The 15,799-nt window shown below is 45.1% G+C and overlaps 2 protein-coding genes across 2 annotated transcripts in view; one reads left to right on the forward strand and one right to left on the reverse strand.

The window, feature by feature from the left end:
* Positions 1 to 213: 213 nt before the first annotated feature.
* LOC133530877 (uncharacterized) lies at positions 214 to 7,701 on the forward strand. The gene is given in 8 exon segments (XM_061868934.1): positions 214 to 250; positions 3,346 to 3,501; positions 3,939 to 4,000; positions 4,555 to 4,746; positions 5,666 to 5,827; positions 6,003 to 6,098; positions 6,960 to 7,058; positions 7,061 to 7,701. Coding segments are annotated over 8 exon segments (1,305 nt in total). The 3' UTR covers positions 7,562 to 7,701.
* Positions 7,702 to 8,372: 671 nt separating this feature from the next.
* The window catches only part of LOC133530878 (uncharacterized), a 42,905-nt gene continuing 35,478 nt past the window's right edge, over positions 8,373 to 15,799 (reverse strand). The window contains exons 25-29 of the mRNA XM_061868935.1: positions 13,989 to 15,760; positions 13,449 to 13,554; positions 12,450 to 12,619; positions 11,547 to 11,618; positions 8,373 to 10,658 (exon numbers count right to left, since the gene is read on the reverse strand). Coding sequence (XP_061724919.1) covers positions 10,611 to 10,658; positions 11,547 to 11,618; positions 12,450 to 12,619; positions 13,449 to 13,554; positions 13,989 to 15,760 — 2,168 coding nt within the window. The 3' untranslated portion in view covers positions 8,373 to 10,610. The remainder of the gene's footprint in view (positions 10,659 to 11,546; positions 11,619 to 12,449; positions 12,620 to 13,448; positions 13,555 to 13,988; positions 15,761 to 15,799) is intronic.

A 15,799-nucleotide genomic window follows, 5' to 3' on the forward strand; every position in this document is an offset into this window, starting at 1 on the left:
GACAATTTGGACACAAAATAAGGACCACCAATGACAATTGCTTGCGATTTTTTTGTATTAACTTTCAAACCAAACTTATTCGCCCAGCAACGAATTGACTCAAGGTCGCCATTTATTTTATCAACTAAAGATGAAAAATCATCAATGCTAGCCGCTGCGTAAATCTGTAAATCATCCGCGTAAAGGTGGAAGTTACAATTTAAGGACTCAGTAATGCCATTAATGAAGATCGAGAAAAGGAGAGGAGAGAGTATCCCTCCTTGGGGGACACCAGCAGAAAGGTCACACCACTCCGAGACCTTGTCGTCAACCTTGACACGCTGGCGCCTCCCAAAGAGATAGTTACGGAACCAAGACAAAGCTGCAGGAGAAACATTTAACGTACGAAGGATATGAAGGAGAATATCAAAATCCACCGTATCAAAGGCACTACTGAAGTCTAAAAGTACCAGGACCGTGAGCTTTTTATTCTCAATATTAAAACGAATGTCATCAGTGACCTTCACCAAAGCCGTGACAGTGCTATGCCCGGGGCGGAAACCTGACTGAAACCGATTCAACAAATTATGCTTGTGGAGATGTGAAAGGAGGCGACGATTAACAAAATGTTCGATAATTTTAGACAAAACTGGGAGAATGGAGATGGGTCGATATTGAGAAAAGGATGTGGGATTAGAAGTTTTAGGAAGAGGGATAACATGAGCAAGTTTCCACATAGCAGGGAATGTACCAGAGGAAAAGGAGAAATTTATAATTTCGGATAAGATAGGGGCAATTATATCCGCCACGAGCATAAGCATATCCAGACTAAGGTGATCCTCACCGACAGCCTTCGTTTTAATATTTTTTAAGATTGTAACAACCTCTTGTGGAGAAATATTGTCGAGAGTAAAAGTAGAGTCACAGTCAGAGCATGCAATGAGTATGCAATTTAGGAGGACGCTACTGGACGGTCGGCGCCCTCATTAGAGGGATTGTGTTTGCTAATAAACAATATATAAATCCAACAGCTCGTAGTCCTACTTATTTCCCAATTTTTGATACAATACAAATACTCTTTATGGCACACCTCAATACAGAAACAATACAAATTATACAGCACATTAAGAAGAGGTAAACAACAGGCGGTCTTATCGCAGCGATCTTTTCCAGATAACCTTTAGAGTTTTTTTGATCTATGTGATATAGTTTTATAATGCTTACTAAAGTCAAACCAAACTAAATTGGCAGCGATTTTTTATAGCCCAGCCTGTGTAAGTGTTAAGCAAACGTCATAATTTTATAGAAGTTTGACGTTTAAAATAACACTTGCACAGTCTGTGCTATCAAAGTCACTGTCGACTTGGCTTGGTCCTGACTATAATAATAATAATAAATCCGTTTATTTAAGACAACAAAGGTCCAATCGCATTACAATGTTAAAAAACAAAGTTAAAAATAAATTAAAACAGTATACACATTTAGAAATATTTGAACATTACTGACAATCTTGACTTCATGACCTAAATGGAAAAAGTGGTCACCTATTGCCGTTTAGATGATGATGAAGCAAAATAAAACTATATGTATGACAAAGATCAAAAGTTGGGGAACCAGTAAGATTACAATTAATTACTGATGGATTAAATAAACAGAAATTAATTGGTTTATTACAAAACATAATCCCGCTAATGAGGGCGCCACTGGACGGTCGGCAGTCGGCACCCTCTTAAATTTTATTTTATTGGGTACTGAGTTCATAAGGTAGTAGGTATATATTAAAACCGCCCAAGTGTCTTGAACCATGCACAATCAGAGTAGGATGATCTTTTGTGCCAAAAAAAAACATCACGACACTTATGTGCACTATTTAAATCACTATTTTGTGCAAGGGATCCCTTAATGTTTCATTTTTATAATTTTTAAAGTAGGTATAGCGGCAGTGGAAATCATAAATCATAATACCCTCCTAAGACCCTGAGTACAAATTTTTGTACATATTCCAAAATCTATTTTGAACTTTTATTATGTAGGTAACTAAGAGTTCCAAATTCAAAAAACAAATTATTGGTTCTGAGTCTCGTGAGGTTAAGAAAACTTTAACTGTTTACAACAGTTCTTGAGAAAGAGCACGCTGACATACAGACAAAGATGGACGTACGGACAGCATAAACAGTAATAATATTTCAATTGTCACCCTTCGGGCGTCACGGGCCAAAATGTCACAATGGAACTCAATTCTCACCGGCTTGCTTATGTAATGTTCAGACATTTTAATTCATTTCTACAGAAACTACTTAATAGAATCAAAACTTACCAAGTCGGATGGGCGTTCGTATGACTATAACAACTGACAAATTGTATTTAATCAGTAAATATATATCTTCCTATTCATAGTAAGCTACAATATTCGATAGTTTTGGCAAAGTTGGCAAAATCACATTTTGAACTCTATAGTTTAATGATACGGTTTAAATTTGTATAATATACCATAACATATCGCTTGACCTCATCCAGAGATTAGAGCAAATAACATAGACTGGTAGGCTCCGTACTAATTGCAAGTTTCCTTGGATTTAACAGGCCTATAAATCCCGGTCTTTTGGAGAGCTGTAATGTCTAGTAGAACGCCCGTTAAAACCCGTTCACAGACGCAACAATAGACACCCATGAACCGGTCACAGCAGGCATTGGAACTATTGTAGTAACTAACAATGTTTTCACTAGTTATCGAGACTTGCCGCCCACTAGATGCTGGGCCCCTGAAACTGCCGTCGTGAAGACGACCAGGAGCAGCACCGGTGTGAGCGGCTCAGGGGTGTAGAGAGGTGTACGCCGCTTTCTACCCAGTGGCTGATAACTGCTACTGTGCCAACAAGCGTGTTATGCATGTTTCACTTCCACCCCTGGAGCACATAGCTCTAACGACTCCTCTTTGGACGGACCCCAACAGATCGCTCATTCTCGATCGATTTTACTTTGTATGGAGATTGACAGTCATTATTATTTCGTGTCTGCCTCGACTAAAGGGGTTATCTGCAATTCGTGAATTAGGCACATTTCTAAAACTTAGGTACCTACGAGTATATATTGATCAACAAAAGCGAAGTTTATCTGGGTTCATGTTTTTAACTTGTTGTTTTTCTGTCGCGATCCATGTCACTACCATGCGTAAAGCATGAAAGATCTAATATTTCAGAAGTAGGGTTATCGATAATCACTTTAAGATTTAAGAGTGTATGTATTTGCGGAGCTATTTAAGTTGAAATAAAATGATATAATTTAGACTAACAAGTAACAGCAGATAAGCCCGTTGAGCGAGACAGACTGCTATATAATAAAGGCTAGGCAATTCGTATAAATAAGTAACCTCAGCACTCCAAGATTCCATCGTGATCACCAGAAATATGGCCACCCAATCCGACGTCAAATATACTGGACACCACGACATAGTGAATATTGTTGTACCATTGAATAACTTGAATGAGTTCTTTTTCGTGGAAGCCGAAAATGGTTTGCATTTTATATAAGAACGATGATGTTAATGAAATACTGGAGAATGTTGAGCCGGACCTGTATATATATATATATATGTTATGGACCAAGTGATAAATTGGGCATTTTTCATAATGCCCGGGCATTATGAAAAATGCCCAATTTGAGATGGCAATGTGATAATAAATATGCAAATAATTAAATTGCCCGGGCATTATACATACTGCCTCTCACCTATTGGGCAAAGTAATAAAAAAACATTTTTCAATACTATTATTTTTAATTTTAACATTAAAGTGAATGTAAAATTCCTTCGTTTCCTAAGATGTTAGATAAGATGAGATTTATGATTATACATCATCTGCCTGCGTCATTTCCCATCATCTGGGGTCGGCTCTCCTTGTGTGTTTTCTCCATTCTGGGCGATTTTGGGCGATATCTGGGTTCATACTTGCTTGTTTCAGGTCTTTTTGGACCGTCGTTAGCCAAGTGGCGGAGGGCTTTCCGCGCCCATGCTTCGTCGATGGTATGTCTAGGGCTACTCGCACCATGTGGTCTTCAGGACGCCTGAGGATGTGTCCATACCAGCGCAAACGTTTTCTTGGACTTTTTCAACAATGGGGGCGATTTTGAAGCTACCTCTGATATATTCGTTCCTGATTTTGTCGAGCCGGGTGACGCCCGCTGACCAGCGTAACATGCACATCTCAGTGGTGTGCAGCTTTGTGAGATGTTTCTTGGTAGAAGCCTAGCACTCTGTTCCATACAAAATAGCAGGGCGGATCGCGGTTTTGTAGAGTTTCCTTTTGGTTTTTAGGGGCATTCTTTTTGTTTCATACCTATGATTATACATATACAACTAGAAATATAACCCAGAAGAAGCCTGAAGATACTGCTACAAAACAACAACCCTAGAAGATCCGATACTCCAGCAATCGTGGCGCCGGTGCTGCTTAACTGGGTAGCGGTGGTCAAGGGAATCACCGCGGAGTTGGGCCGAACCGTCAACAGCAATCCGGTTAGGACAGGTTTTCGGTTCGAGCCCAAATCAGAAGAGGGGTACCGTATACGGTGTTCAAGCATCTCGAAAAATTGGACAATGCCGTAGTGGAACGCCTACGAGTGTTAGACTCGGAGAAGAAGATGAAGGTGGCGCTCCAAGCTTTACCAGCAGACACGCAACTAGACGAAATCAAGGACGCTTGCGTGGACCTCGGATTCACTATAGAGCACATCAAGCAGATCAACGCCAAAGAGGGCAAGCCGAGCTGCGTTTACTTCTTGCAGCTTCCCCCCCCCCCCCCTCCCTCGCGAGAATATACCGCGATCAGGGATACAGGGTGAACGAGTTTCTCTTCCTGAACTCCTTTATAATAGAAGCATGGAGGGGGAAATCTGGACCACCGCAGTGTCACAGCTGCCAGGGCTACAGACACCATTCGAAGGACTGTCATAGTCCGCAAAAGTGCGTCCATTGTGCAGACCTCATCCAGCAACAAAATGCCGCAGGCCAAAAGAAGAGCCCTGTACATGCGCTAACTGCACGGGCTCTCATCTACCCGTTTCGCATCCCACAAAGGACATCTTGCAGGCAATATTTTCAAAAACTTGGTATCCTTACGGTGCCTAGTTTATATGTGCTTATATTACTCACGGATCTCGTTAAACATAGCTCTAGATTTGAAACTGATGAAGAACAGAAGATGCGCAAAGTGTCGCGCACCAAAAATATAAAAGTTAACTTCCGTCCATTATCCAAAGTAGAGGAGCACTGTACAAGACACCAGGCTGTTAAATTATTTAACAAATTACCTGAAGAGCTTAAAACAATTTCAAAGTATAATATCTTCAAACACAAATTGAAACAGTTTTTGTTGAGAGGATGTTTTTATACGGTAGATGAAGTGTTTAATGTTGTTTAAGTCTTAAGTATTGTTTCTCTTGTTATTATTTAGTATTTAAATGTTGCCGTATTTTTAGACTGATATTTATTTGTTTACTTGTAGGTACCTACATTTAATAAGTTCTTTGTTGTTGTTTTTCTTATGTTTTTCACTTCATGTATATTCAAACACAATTCTGTATTGTTCATGAATAAATATACTATGACTATGACTATCTGAGAGAGGCCCATAATTGGAAGGCAGGCCCGGTGACAAAGGCTAGCGTTACAAAACCCACGGTGGAGTAGTCGGCGCCCGCATCCCTGATGGCGCTGGTGAATGCCCCTACTCAAAGCGGCGAAAGAGACCAACTAGCGGCCACCAACACCACCAAAAAGGCTCCAAAGAAAAACAAAAAGAAGACGAAGCCCACAGCTCCAACTCCAGCAGCAAGTGACAAGGATCTGGCTGTATTATTATTATCGTAAGGCTTTATTGAAATCAAATTTTCAGCGCTTAATCTTTCAACGTTAACGTCGAAGCATACTGAGCCCTGGATTTGGGAGTCTGACCAGATAGGTCTACGAGATTTGAGCCGTACGTTAGGAAAGCTACCCAGTGTTTTATTTTGTTTTATTTACGTAGCTAACCAGAGTCCTCTCCTCTTACATGGTTGAGAGGATGAACCTGAAGAAGCATGTCGTCGCAGTATTCCTCGACATAGAGAAGGCGTTCGACAAGGTCTGGCATGAGGGCCTGCAAGCCAAAGCTGTCAACGTCATCGGCCCCACGTCGTCCATCATACCAACCCACGCCTCACTGAAGATCCAGCGCTAGCTTGATGTCCTACCCGAGTGGCTGACCAAACGGACGTTCTAGGTGAACGTCACCAAGACGCAACCGCTCCTCACGAGAGCAGCCCATGCGAGCAACTACTAGGCGAGGAGATATAGGGGCAGCACATGAAAAAATACCTAGGGGTCACACAGGGGCATCACAACGGAGCAACACACGGAGGAGTTAGTGAGACGGGCTATAACTGCGCGTACCCTGCTTCGTCTACTGCTCCGCAGCAGCCATCCCCCATACGCACAAAGCTGGGGATCTATAAGACTTACTTGCCAGGACTCTCCTGCTAGGAGCCAAAAAGGGCCAGAAATGGCCACCTCAAACCCCCTAGAAAGGGAAGTAAAAAATGAAGTTCGTTTTTACTATAATTCGAAACTGAATTACAAAAATAAGATCCGTCCGCGTCCATTCGTATTTGGTTTTAGTTCAGTCCAAAACTAAATAAAAACAGTGAGCGTTTTACAGTAAACAGTGAATCATTTGACGTCCGCACGTTGCTATCACGGACTCTGGTTGGTCAACGCGTGTCACGCGTTTATTTTCCTCCTCGCACCTCATCCAACGTATCTTTATTATCAAATTGCCCAACGACCACGTAGCAATATTCATAATGACCAGACAATGTGATAAATAATGAAGTTCAGATAATAATTTATCACTTGGCCCGATATAGATTGCCATTATTCATAATGCCCGGGCATTATATATAATGCCCACATTAATCACTTGGTCCATGACATATATATATATAAGAGTCAAAATACTCAACATGTTACTAAATTATTAGATAATGGGCGGGATGCTACAGCTTTCGCTACTGGCAACAAAGCGTATTTAGCAGCGACGGACGGTATCTATATATATATGACTACATAAAAGGTACAGCTAAAAATACGGATCTCACTGATAATATAATACAAATAGAAGCAAATCACCAAACAGGCATTCTCTATTTTGTAACAGATGACCATCAAGTATTCTACGTTGCTGATGAAGGAACGAAGAAGAATAAAATTAATATTAATGATGCTCAAGAAATTGCCTTTGATTTTGACAATAACATGTATTACTATTATGGCAAGAAAGACTTGTACGTGTTTAACGAAAACTGTAATAGGAAAATTGAAGGTGTACCTAAAGGTAGTGAAATTAAACTGATTGTACCTGCATCTCAATGGATGGGAGTATTTGCTGTTGTAGATGATGCTGTCTATCTGCTAAAGGCGAATAAAAACGCAGTGAAAACCAGTGTAACTCTTCAAGTCAAACCTACCGCGTTCGCTTCTGAATCTTCGGTAAAACATTATTATGCGTTTGAAAAAGGATATACTATTATGATGCGGATGCAACTGTAAATAATTATGTTACGGGTATTGAGCAAATGTTTGAACTTGCCATCTAAGATTATACTGATGCACAAACTTTGTTAAAAAGCCTTGACATTCTCTCAGATAATGTATGATTTCCCCAATAAAAACAATAACTTCTTACCGAACTGCACATGCTTCATTTGAAAACCTGTCTAAGTATTTATTATCATTTCTACCTTTTACCTGCTTGTAGGGGTCCTTTTAGAGATGTCAGTATGATTCAATAGTTATTTGCTTTACAAGGGAGTAAAGTTGTTGTTAAACCGCTCGTGCTATTGATACCGGAGCAAGCGAAAGATTCCACCACCACCACGAGCGTAGCGAGTGGTTCGAGAAGTGGAATCTTGAGCGTTGCGAGGGTTTCAAGGCGGGACAGTTAAACGAACTTTGCCTCCGAGTAAAACACGACAATTTTCACCACACCAACGCGAGGAAAATACGAACTATGAAATGCCAAAAAAAATCAACCACATCAAATCCAAATGAACGTAATAAAAAAATATCATTTAAAAGTCAATTCTACCAGCTCACATAAAGAAACAACTCAACATTTGCATCTGATTACTTTGTCCCACATGTGGATAAAAGCAACTGTCTTTTCCTTTTTTAACAATCAATAGGGCCTTTACCAGTTGGTGTGGTGAAAAGGAATATAAATAATATAATGACAGTAAACCTTGTTGGAATATATCTGCAGATGTAGTGTATAATTGTTTTCCATAGTAACGTTCGTATTTGTCGCGATAGTTCAGTCAAAGTCAGTACTGTTTAAGACTAAAAATAAAAACAAGAGAAACCTTATTCAAATATTTATTGTTAAAATCATTTACATCAGTATGATGACATCCAAATAAACACCCAGCACTTAAGATTAAAATCGTTTGTACACCAAAACTCAAAGCTTGCAAACTCACATACAATCACACACACATTCATACACTGTTACTTATCGCAACTAGTCAAAATGCCTTAATTATACATTGCAAATTTATGAGTAAATTTAAACTTAAGGTCAAATGGTGCGACATACGGCAGAATGTTGGCGCCATAACATATAAAATGCATAGCGCTTTATTTTAGTGTCATTATCTTATAAAAATACATAATTCAGTAAAATTGCAAAGTTTACACGTGTCAACTCTGATAATAAATCATAATATTTTCCTTTGGTCACTATGACAAAAACATGTGTTCTATTTCTAAATTTCACCCGAAAGTGCTTTCATGGTAAATCTAAATACATAGGTATATTAAAACTTGCGTATTGCATACGATTGTCTATAAAAATACTATTTCTATTGTTTTCAAGTTCCTATCTAAATTAACAGATACTAATGAAGTGTTATCCTATCAAATATAGTACTTGGGACGTTATTTAACGCCATGTAGTGTATTGTAAGATTCCTACCGACCGGCTGGAGTCGGGCCGCGCCGGAGCTTTCATATTTCAATGTCGTCCGTCCGCAGCCGACCGGCTTCCGCCCGTACTAACGTTAAATGCGCGCCGACTCCGCCCGTTCGATGGGAATCGTACTTATAGTGCATTAAACACCCGACTATTTTTGTTTTACCATACCACATTCCCATATAATCTACATTTCTTGTTGACATTTAATGCAAAACCTTTTCTAACATGTTCTAAATCCCAACGAACATAGTTTCTAATCGTTGTTTCACAAAATATACCCTAAGCTAAGGAAAAATACAGTAAGTATGTGAATTTTACTGCTTCACTTGGCCATACATTTTACAAAAAAAAAACAAGTGGGCACTTTAAGAACTTAATATCAATGAAAATTCTTTAGTTATTAGTTACTACATTTTGCTTAAGTTTATTGACAAACATATAGTAAAAAACCGTGCAAACAACTGATAGGCACGCTGGTGCACATAAAACAGTGAACCACTCGCATATTGCTTCAAAAAATAAAAATCTTTAACATAAATAAGTAATGCTATATATGTGATTAAATATCAAATTACTTGGATTACTTTTTCTTGCAGACCATTGTCATAATAAAATTTAAGGTCACATTTAAAAACGTTAATTTTGATTTACCAAATAAGTTTTGTCGATATTAAAAACTTACTTTTTTTCAGGTTATATAATAAAATTATACCCAGAGACAACGAACATAAAATGTATCAACCTAATTGGAGAACTTCGAATCTCAAATGGCTTTTATCAGAAGTTGCTTTATGAGATATATTAGAATGTTCACTCACTTCTGGATGAGATTGGCTCGGGACCGGGATAAGTGGCGTACTGGAAGAGAGGCCTACGCTCAGCAGTGGGCGATAAAAGGCTGATATGATGATGATGATTAGAATGTTGTTTACTACATAAGGGCTGACACACTTGGATCTTAAAATTAAATCGGTCTATGGACTATTGCCATTGAAAACTTTAGTTTGGCAAGTCTTTCATCAGTAATCCTCTTTTTTGGGTTATAAATGTTAATATCATAGCATAAGAAAAATATAGTATGATTTCTCTCTCTGCTTCACATTTATAACCTAAAAAAGAGGATTGAGTAGTTTTTTTTTTACTGTTAGTAATAAAACTTGTTTGCCAAACTATAGGTTATAGAAAGAAACCGATACCATAGACGAACATTAGAACTTTAGTCGGACCAAACTATCTCTGCACAGAATGGGCAATGACAAATTGCTCCAAAAACGACAAACCTACGAAAATATAACGTTTACTGGTACTTGCACACTTTTATTTCGTCAAAGTCAATGCAGAGTTATCTTAGACAGACTAGGCGTGGACGTGTCGGTCGGCCCTAAGTATGTATACTCAGACAAGCCAGCTTTGCCAGCACAAAAACGCGCAAATTTGAATCATGTAGGCGCTAAGGGTGAATCTGCTGTACTTACTTATGTTGAATTTTATGCCTTTTTCTAATGACAAAGTTAGCTTGATAGGGATTACCCTATGCCCTAGGGAGTGATCTTGATATTGATCAAGGGTAGATGTTCATATAATAGTGTCCATAATGGCGTTAGACGTGCTCGGCTCGGCTCGGCCTCACTTCTTGTCGGCCACCGCGTTGCCCGCCGCGTTAGCGCCGTAATTCTGGAACGGATACAAAAATGAAAAATCGTTTATTGGTCAGAATCATTGTGTTACAAATTGAGAAAAGGTTGGGACCTCCTAGTAAGTATATCAATACTTGTGACAAGAGACCCCGCTCTTCCAGCAGCAAGTTAAGGGTATATAAACCAATACAACGCACGTTAATTATGTAGGTACAATTATAATGTATGATGTTTTCATTTATTAAATAAGCACATTTATTCTCCATAAAGCAGAAAACTATCGTGACTTAAAAATAGGTAACTAAAGTCGAGGCCTTACGGGCACTAACAATGGCGCTAGTTCAGTGGTGTCACTCTCGAATTCAAGCCAATCGTGTCTAACGGAACTAGTTGCGACCAATCGCGCGCGTGGTGCGAACTCATCAGCCAATCGCGTTGCGGCGTTAGACTGAACGATTGGCTCGAATTCGTGTAGTGACACCGCTGTACTGGCCCCGTTCTTCTTGTCCGTAAGGCCCGTCCTTAGATATAGATGTCAATGGTTAATTAATATTAAATTTATCAAATAATATTTACTAGTTATTGTTTCGACGAGGAAAACATAGTGCCCCTCTAGGGTTGGAAGGTCTGACAGCCGTCACTTAATTTTGTTAAAAACCTGCGCCAATTCTGGCAAAAGTGGATCCGGGGAATGAAGAGGAAGTCTTAGTATTTTGACAAGACGTCAACTGATGCACGCTACTACAGTCCAATATCAACACTCATAAAATTGCGACAAGGATCAGGATGACGCCCCGCACACGATAGGCGTAAAGGGTTAAAGTTTTAAATTCAAACGCCTGTTTAATCAGTTAATTATAAACGGTTTGGTAAGAACGACTCAGTCTGTACTCTCGCCAATCCTGAAGTATGGTAAAGTGTGTACCTGATAGTACTGCGCCCATTGCGCTTGCTGGTCTTGGCCAGTTTGTCCAGCTTGCTGCTGCCCTTGCTGGTACTGCAAACAAACCGTCACGTTAGTCACAAAGTTATCACAATAAACTGAAATGTCACATACTAAGAAAAAGTGACCAAGACCTTCAGTGCCCAGGCTGGAATCGAAGCAGCGTCCTCTGCTTCCGCGGCAGATACCTAGACTACTCGGCCCCACCTGGGCCAGAGCGACATGGGTCGAATTTGTTCTCAAGTATATGCAATATCTTAAGAGCTTACGCCGCCCTCTGGCTAACTTTAAGGTAGAACAACAATAATGTTTCGTGCCTCGTCGGCAGCACAAGTAGTTTAATAATCATAGTGTTTGAATACACCAAATAGAAATACGTGAAATTTCGAAACATACATTATGGAAGGTGGAGGCAAGGAACAGAATGTCCTTAGGCAGAACTGTTGCAAGTACAATAATAGTTCATAATCTCTTCAGATTAGCGCTAAAGTAGCTAAGAACCTAGGTGTTATTGACGAAGTGAAGTGCGCTGTCTATGATTAGCTGTCTATGATTAGATTTTTTTCTCAAGTATTCTAGGTATTGTAGCGCCACCTATTTAGTTTTTTTTTTTTGGACACTTATTGGTATATGGCGATTCTGTTCCTTGCCTCTACCTTCCATAACATAAATCCTCATCCATAAGTTTTATTTTCTTAGTTCGAAAACTTCAAAATTCCAATGATAAAACTGTTACCTTATTTTGTTACGCGAAGGGTTATGGTTTTAGTAGTTCTATGTATGTGTTTTACGTTCAGTGACAAAAATGGCTAGTGATTAAAATGTTTTGTCTGTTCACTCTAATTGCATCGGGCGTGGTATAGTTATGTGAGAGACGGTAGCTACCCCGGGCCAGCCCTGCTGCTGCTGCCACTGCTGCCACTGGTACCACTGCTGCCACTGCTGCTGCGTGGCCTGCTGGCCCGCGCCCGCCGCCTGCCCCTTGGCGGCGCCGGCCTGCTGGCCCGCCTGCTGGTTCCAGTTGTTCCAGTTCTGTTGCCAGTTGCCCCATGCGGCTGGAAATTATCACATTTTATTACTATCACGTACGACCGCCCCCTGCTGATATCTGTCCGACTTGACATGCAACAACCAATGCATTAAGGTGTCTGTCAAGTGAGGCGGAGTGGAGGCGCCGGCGCGCACCGTGGTGTCGGTCAACTAACGGTCGATGAGCGACGGCACGCTAATATGTGATATAGTCTTAACCCTTTCCCAGGCCGCACCAATCTACAAGGTTTTCCAAAAAATCCAAATATATTCCAATTAATCCAGCTTTGATGATTCATTTGAAGACAAGTAACATTTCCTGAAAGTGTAATCTAATTTGAACCTTAAATCGGAATGCTAAAGTTGAAATCCTAATGGCGCGTAGGTGGTCGAGAAATCGTACTATGCCTTGAAAAGGGTTAATAGAACCAATTTGTTGGGGTTTACTACGTACGACTGGCCTCCTTAGACCAAAGGTCTGAACTACCGCAGCCCTTAGTTAGCCCTAGATTTAGACTATTCCTTCTTGTAAGGGCGCACCGGCTGATGGCCAAGGCACAAGCGTATTAAAAAAAAATCTATTGCATTTGAAAATCATGATAAATGCCTTATGAACGCTTACAGTAGATGAAAAATGTACTCGACATCCTGTTCTAGTAGTGATAGTTCAAAGGCATTTTAAAGTAAGCAGATCGTACTCCAGAATGTCATTGCACGGTGTGCATGATTTTGGTGACTGTGGGCGGTTCCTTTTAAATACCGAATTAATGATGTGCAAGTTTCTCTTCTATACACATGTTGAAGTACGTTTTATTAGTAAGAGAAGATGTGATAGATAATGACTGGAATGTGTACCTTGGTTCTGTTGGTTCCAGTTTCCCCAGTTGCCCCAACCTTGCTGGTTGGCCCACTGGTTCCATCCTTGTTGCTGGTTGCCTGGCTGCTGTCCTTGTTGTCCATCCTAAGCAATTTAGATTGTATTGTTTAGATATTCATACATCATCAGTGAACGTAGATATTATTTATTAACGTTAAAAAAAAAACTCCTAACTATTGTGCGCGGCGTGTCATCGTTGCCGGAATGCACAATATTGATATTGGGCTGTGGCCGCGCGCCAGTTCATGTCTTTGGCGGTCAGAGGATTAATATTTACAATGTCAAACCCAATTAGGGTTATTTTGAGTAAAGGAATACAAGTTCTTGTAGTTCCTTACAGTATGATTTATTTGAAGTGAGTAATTCATTAGTAGGAATTATTTATTTAAACTTTATTGCACACAAAGAAAAATGTACAAATGGCGAACTTAATGCTAAAAAGTAGTCTACCAGTCAACCATTGGGTCAAACAGAGCGCTGCCACGCCCCCGCCCCGCCGCCGCCACACCCTGCAGTACCTTGCCCTGCGGCCCCTGGCGCTGCAGCTGTCCGCCGGGCGCGTTGCCGCGGCCGCCCGCCATGTGCGCGCCGCGCCCGCCCGCCTGCCCGCCGCGCTGCCACGCCCCCGCCCCGCCGCCGCCACACCCTGCAGTACCTTGCCCTGCGGCCCCTGGCGCTGCAGCTGTCCGCCGGGCGCGTTGCCGCGGCCGCCCGCCATGTGCGCGCCGCGCCCGCCCGCCTGCCCGCCGCGCTGCCACGCCCCCGCCCCGCCGCCGCCACACCCTGCAGTACCTTGCCCTGCGGCCCCTGGCGCTGCAGCTGTCCGCCGGGCGCGTTGCCGCGGCCGCCCGCCATGTGCGCGCCGCGCCCGCCCGCCTGCCCGCCGCGCTGCCACGCCCCCGCCCCGCCGCCGCCACACCCTGCAGTACCTTGCCCTGCGGCCCCTGGCGCTGCAGCTGTCCGCCGGGCGCGTTGCCGCGGCCGCCCGCCATGTGCGCGCCGCGCCCGCCCGCCTGCCCGCCGCGCTGCCACGCCCCCGCCCCGCCGCCGCCACACCCTGCAGTACCTTGCCCTGCGGCCCCTGGCGCTGCAGCTGTCCGCCGGGCGCGTTGCCGCGGCCGCCCGCCATGTGCGCGCCGCGCCCGCCCGCCTGCCCGCCGCGCTGCCACGCCCCCGCCCCGCCGCCGCCACACCCTGCAGTACCTTGCCCTGCGGCCCCTGGCGCTGCAGCTGTCCGCCGGGCGCGTTGCCGCGGCCGCCCGCCATGTGCGCGCCGCGCCCGCCCGCCGGCCCGCCGCGCTGCCACGCCCCCGCCCCGCCGCCGCCACACCCTGCAGTACCTTGCCCTGCGGCCCCTGGCGCTGCAGCTGTCCGCCGGGCGCGTTGCCGCGGCCGCCCGCCATGTGCGCGCCGCGCCCGCCCGCCTGCCCGCCGCGCTGCCACGCCCCCGCCCCGCCGCCGCCACACCCTGCAGTACCTTGCCCTGCGGCCCCTGGCGCTGCAGCTGTCCGCCGGGCGCGTTGCCGCGGCCGCCCGCCATGTGCGCGCCGCGCCCGCCCGCCTGCCCGCCGCGCTGCCACGCCCCCGCCCCGCCGCCGCCACACCCTGCAGTACCTTGCCCTGCGGCCCCTGGCGCTGCAGCTGTCCGCCGGGCGCGTTGCCGCGGCCGCCCGCCATGTGCGCGCCGCGCCCGCCCGCCTGCCCGCCGCGCTGCCACGCCCCCGCCCCGCCGCCGCCACACCCTGCAGTACCTTGCCCTGCGGCCCCTGGCGCTGCAGCTGTCCGCCGGGCGCGTTGCCGCGGCCGCCCGCCATGTGCGCGCCGCGCCCGCCCGCCTGCCCGCCGCGCTGCCACGCCCCCGCCCCGCCGCCGCCACACCCTGCAGTACCTTGCCCTGCGGCCCCTGGCGCTGCAGCTGTCCGCCGGGCGCGTTGCCGCGGCCGCCCGCCATGTGCGCGCCGCGCCCGCCCGCCTGCCCGCCGCGCTGCCACGCCCCCGCCCCGCCGCCGCCACACCCTGCAGTACCTTGCCCTGCGGCCCCTGGCGCTGCAGCTGTCCGCCGGGCGCGTTGCCGCGGCCGCCCGCCATGTGCGCGCCGCGCCCGCCCGCCTGCCCGCCGCGCTGCCACGCCCCCGCCCCGCCGCCGCCACACCCTGCAGTACCTTGCCCTGCGGCCCCTGGCGCTGCAGCTGTCCGCCGGGCGCGTTGCCGCGGCCGCCCGCCATGTGCGCGCCGCGCCCGCCCGCCTGCCCGCCGCGCTGCCACGCCCCCGCCCCGCCGCCGCCACACCCTGCAGTACCTTGCCCTGCGGCCCCTGGCGCTGCAGCTG

This window comes from Cydia pomonella, chromosome 24 (genome assembly GCF_033807575.1).
Source record: "Cydia pomonella isolate Wapato2018A chromosome 24, ilCydPomo1, whole genome shotgun sequence".
Taxonomy (NCBI): domain Eukaryota; kingdom Metazoa; phylum Arthropoda; class Insecta; order Lepidoptera; family Tortricidae; genus Cydia; species Cydia pomonella.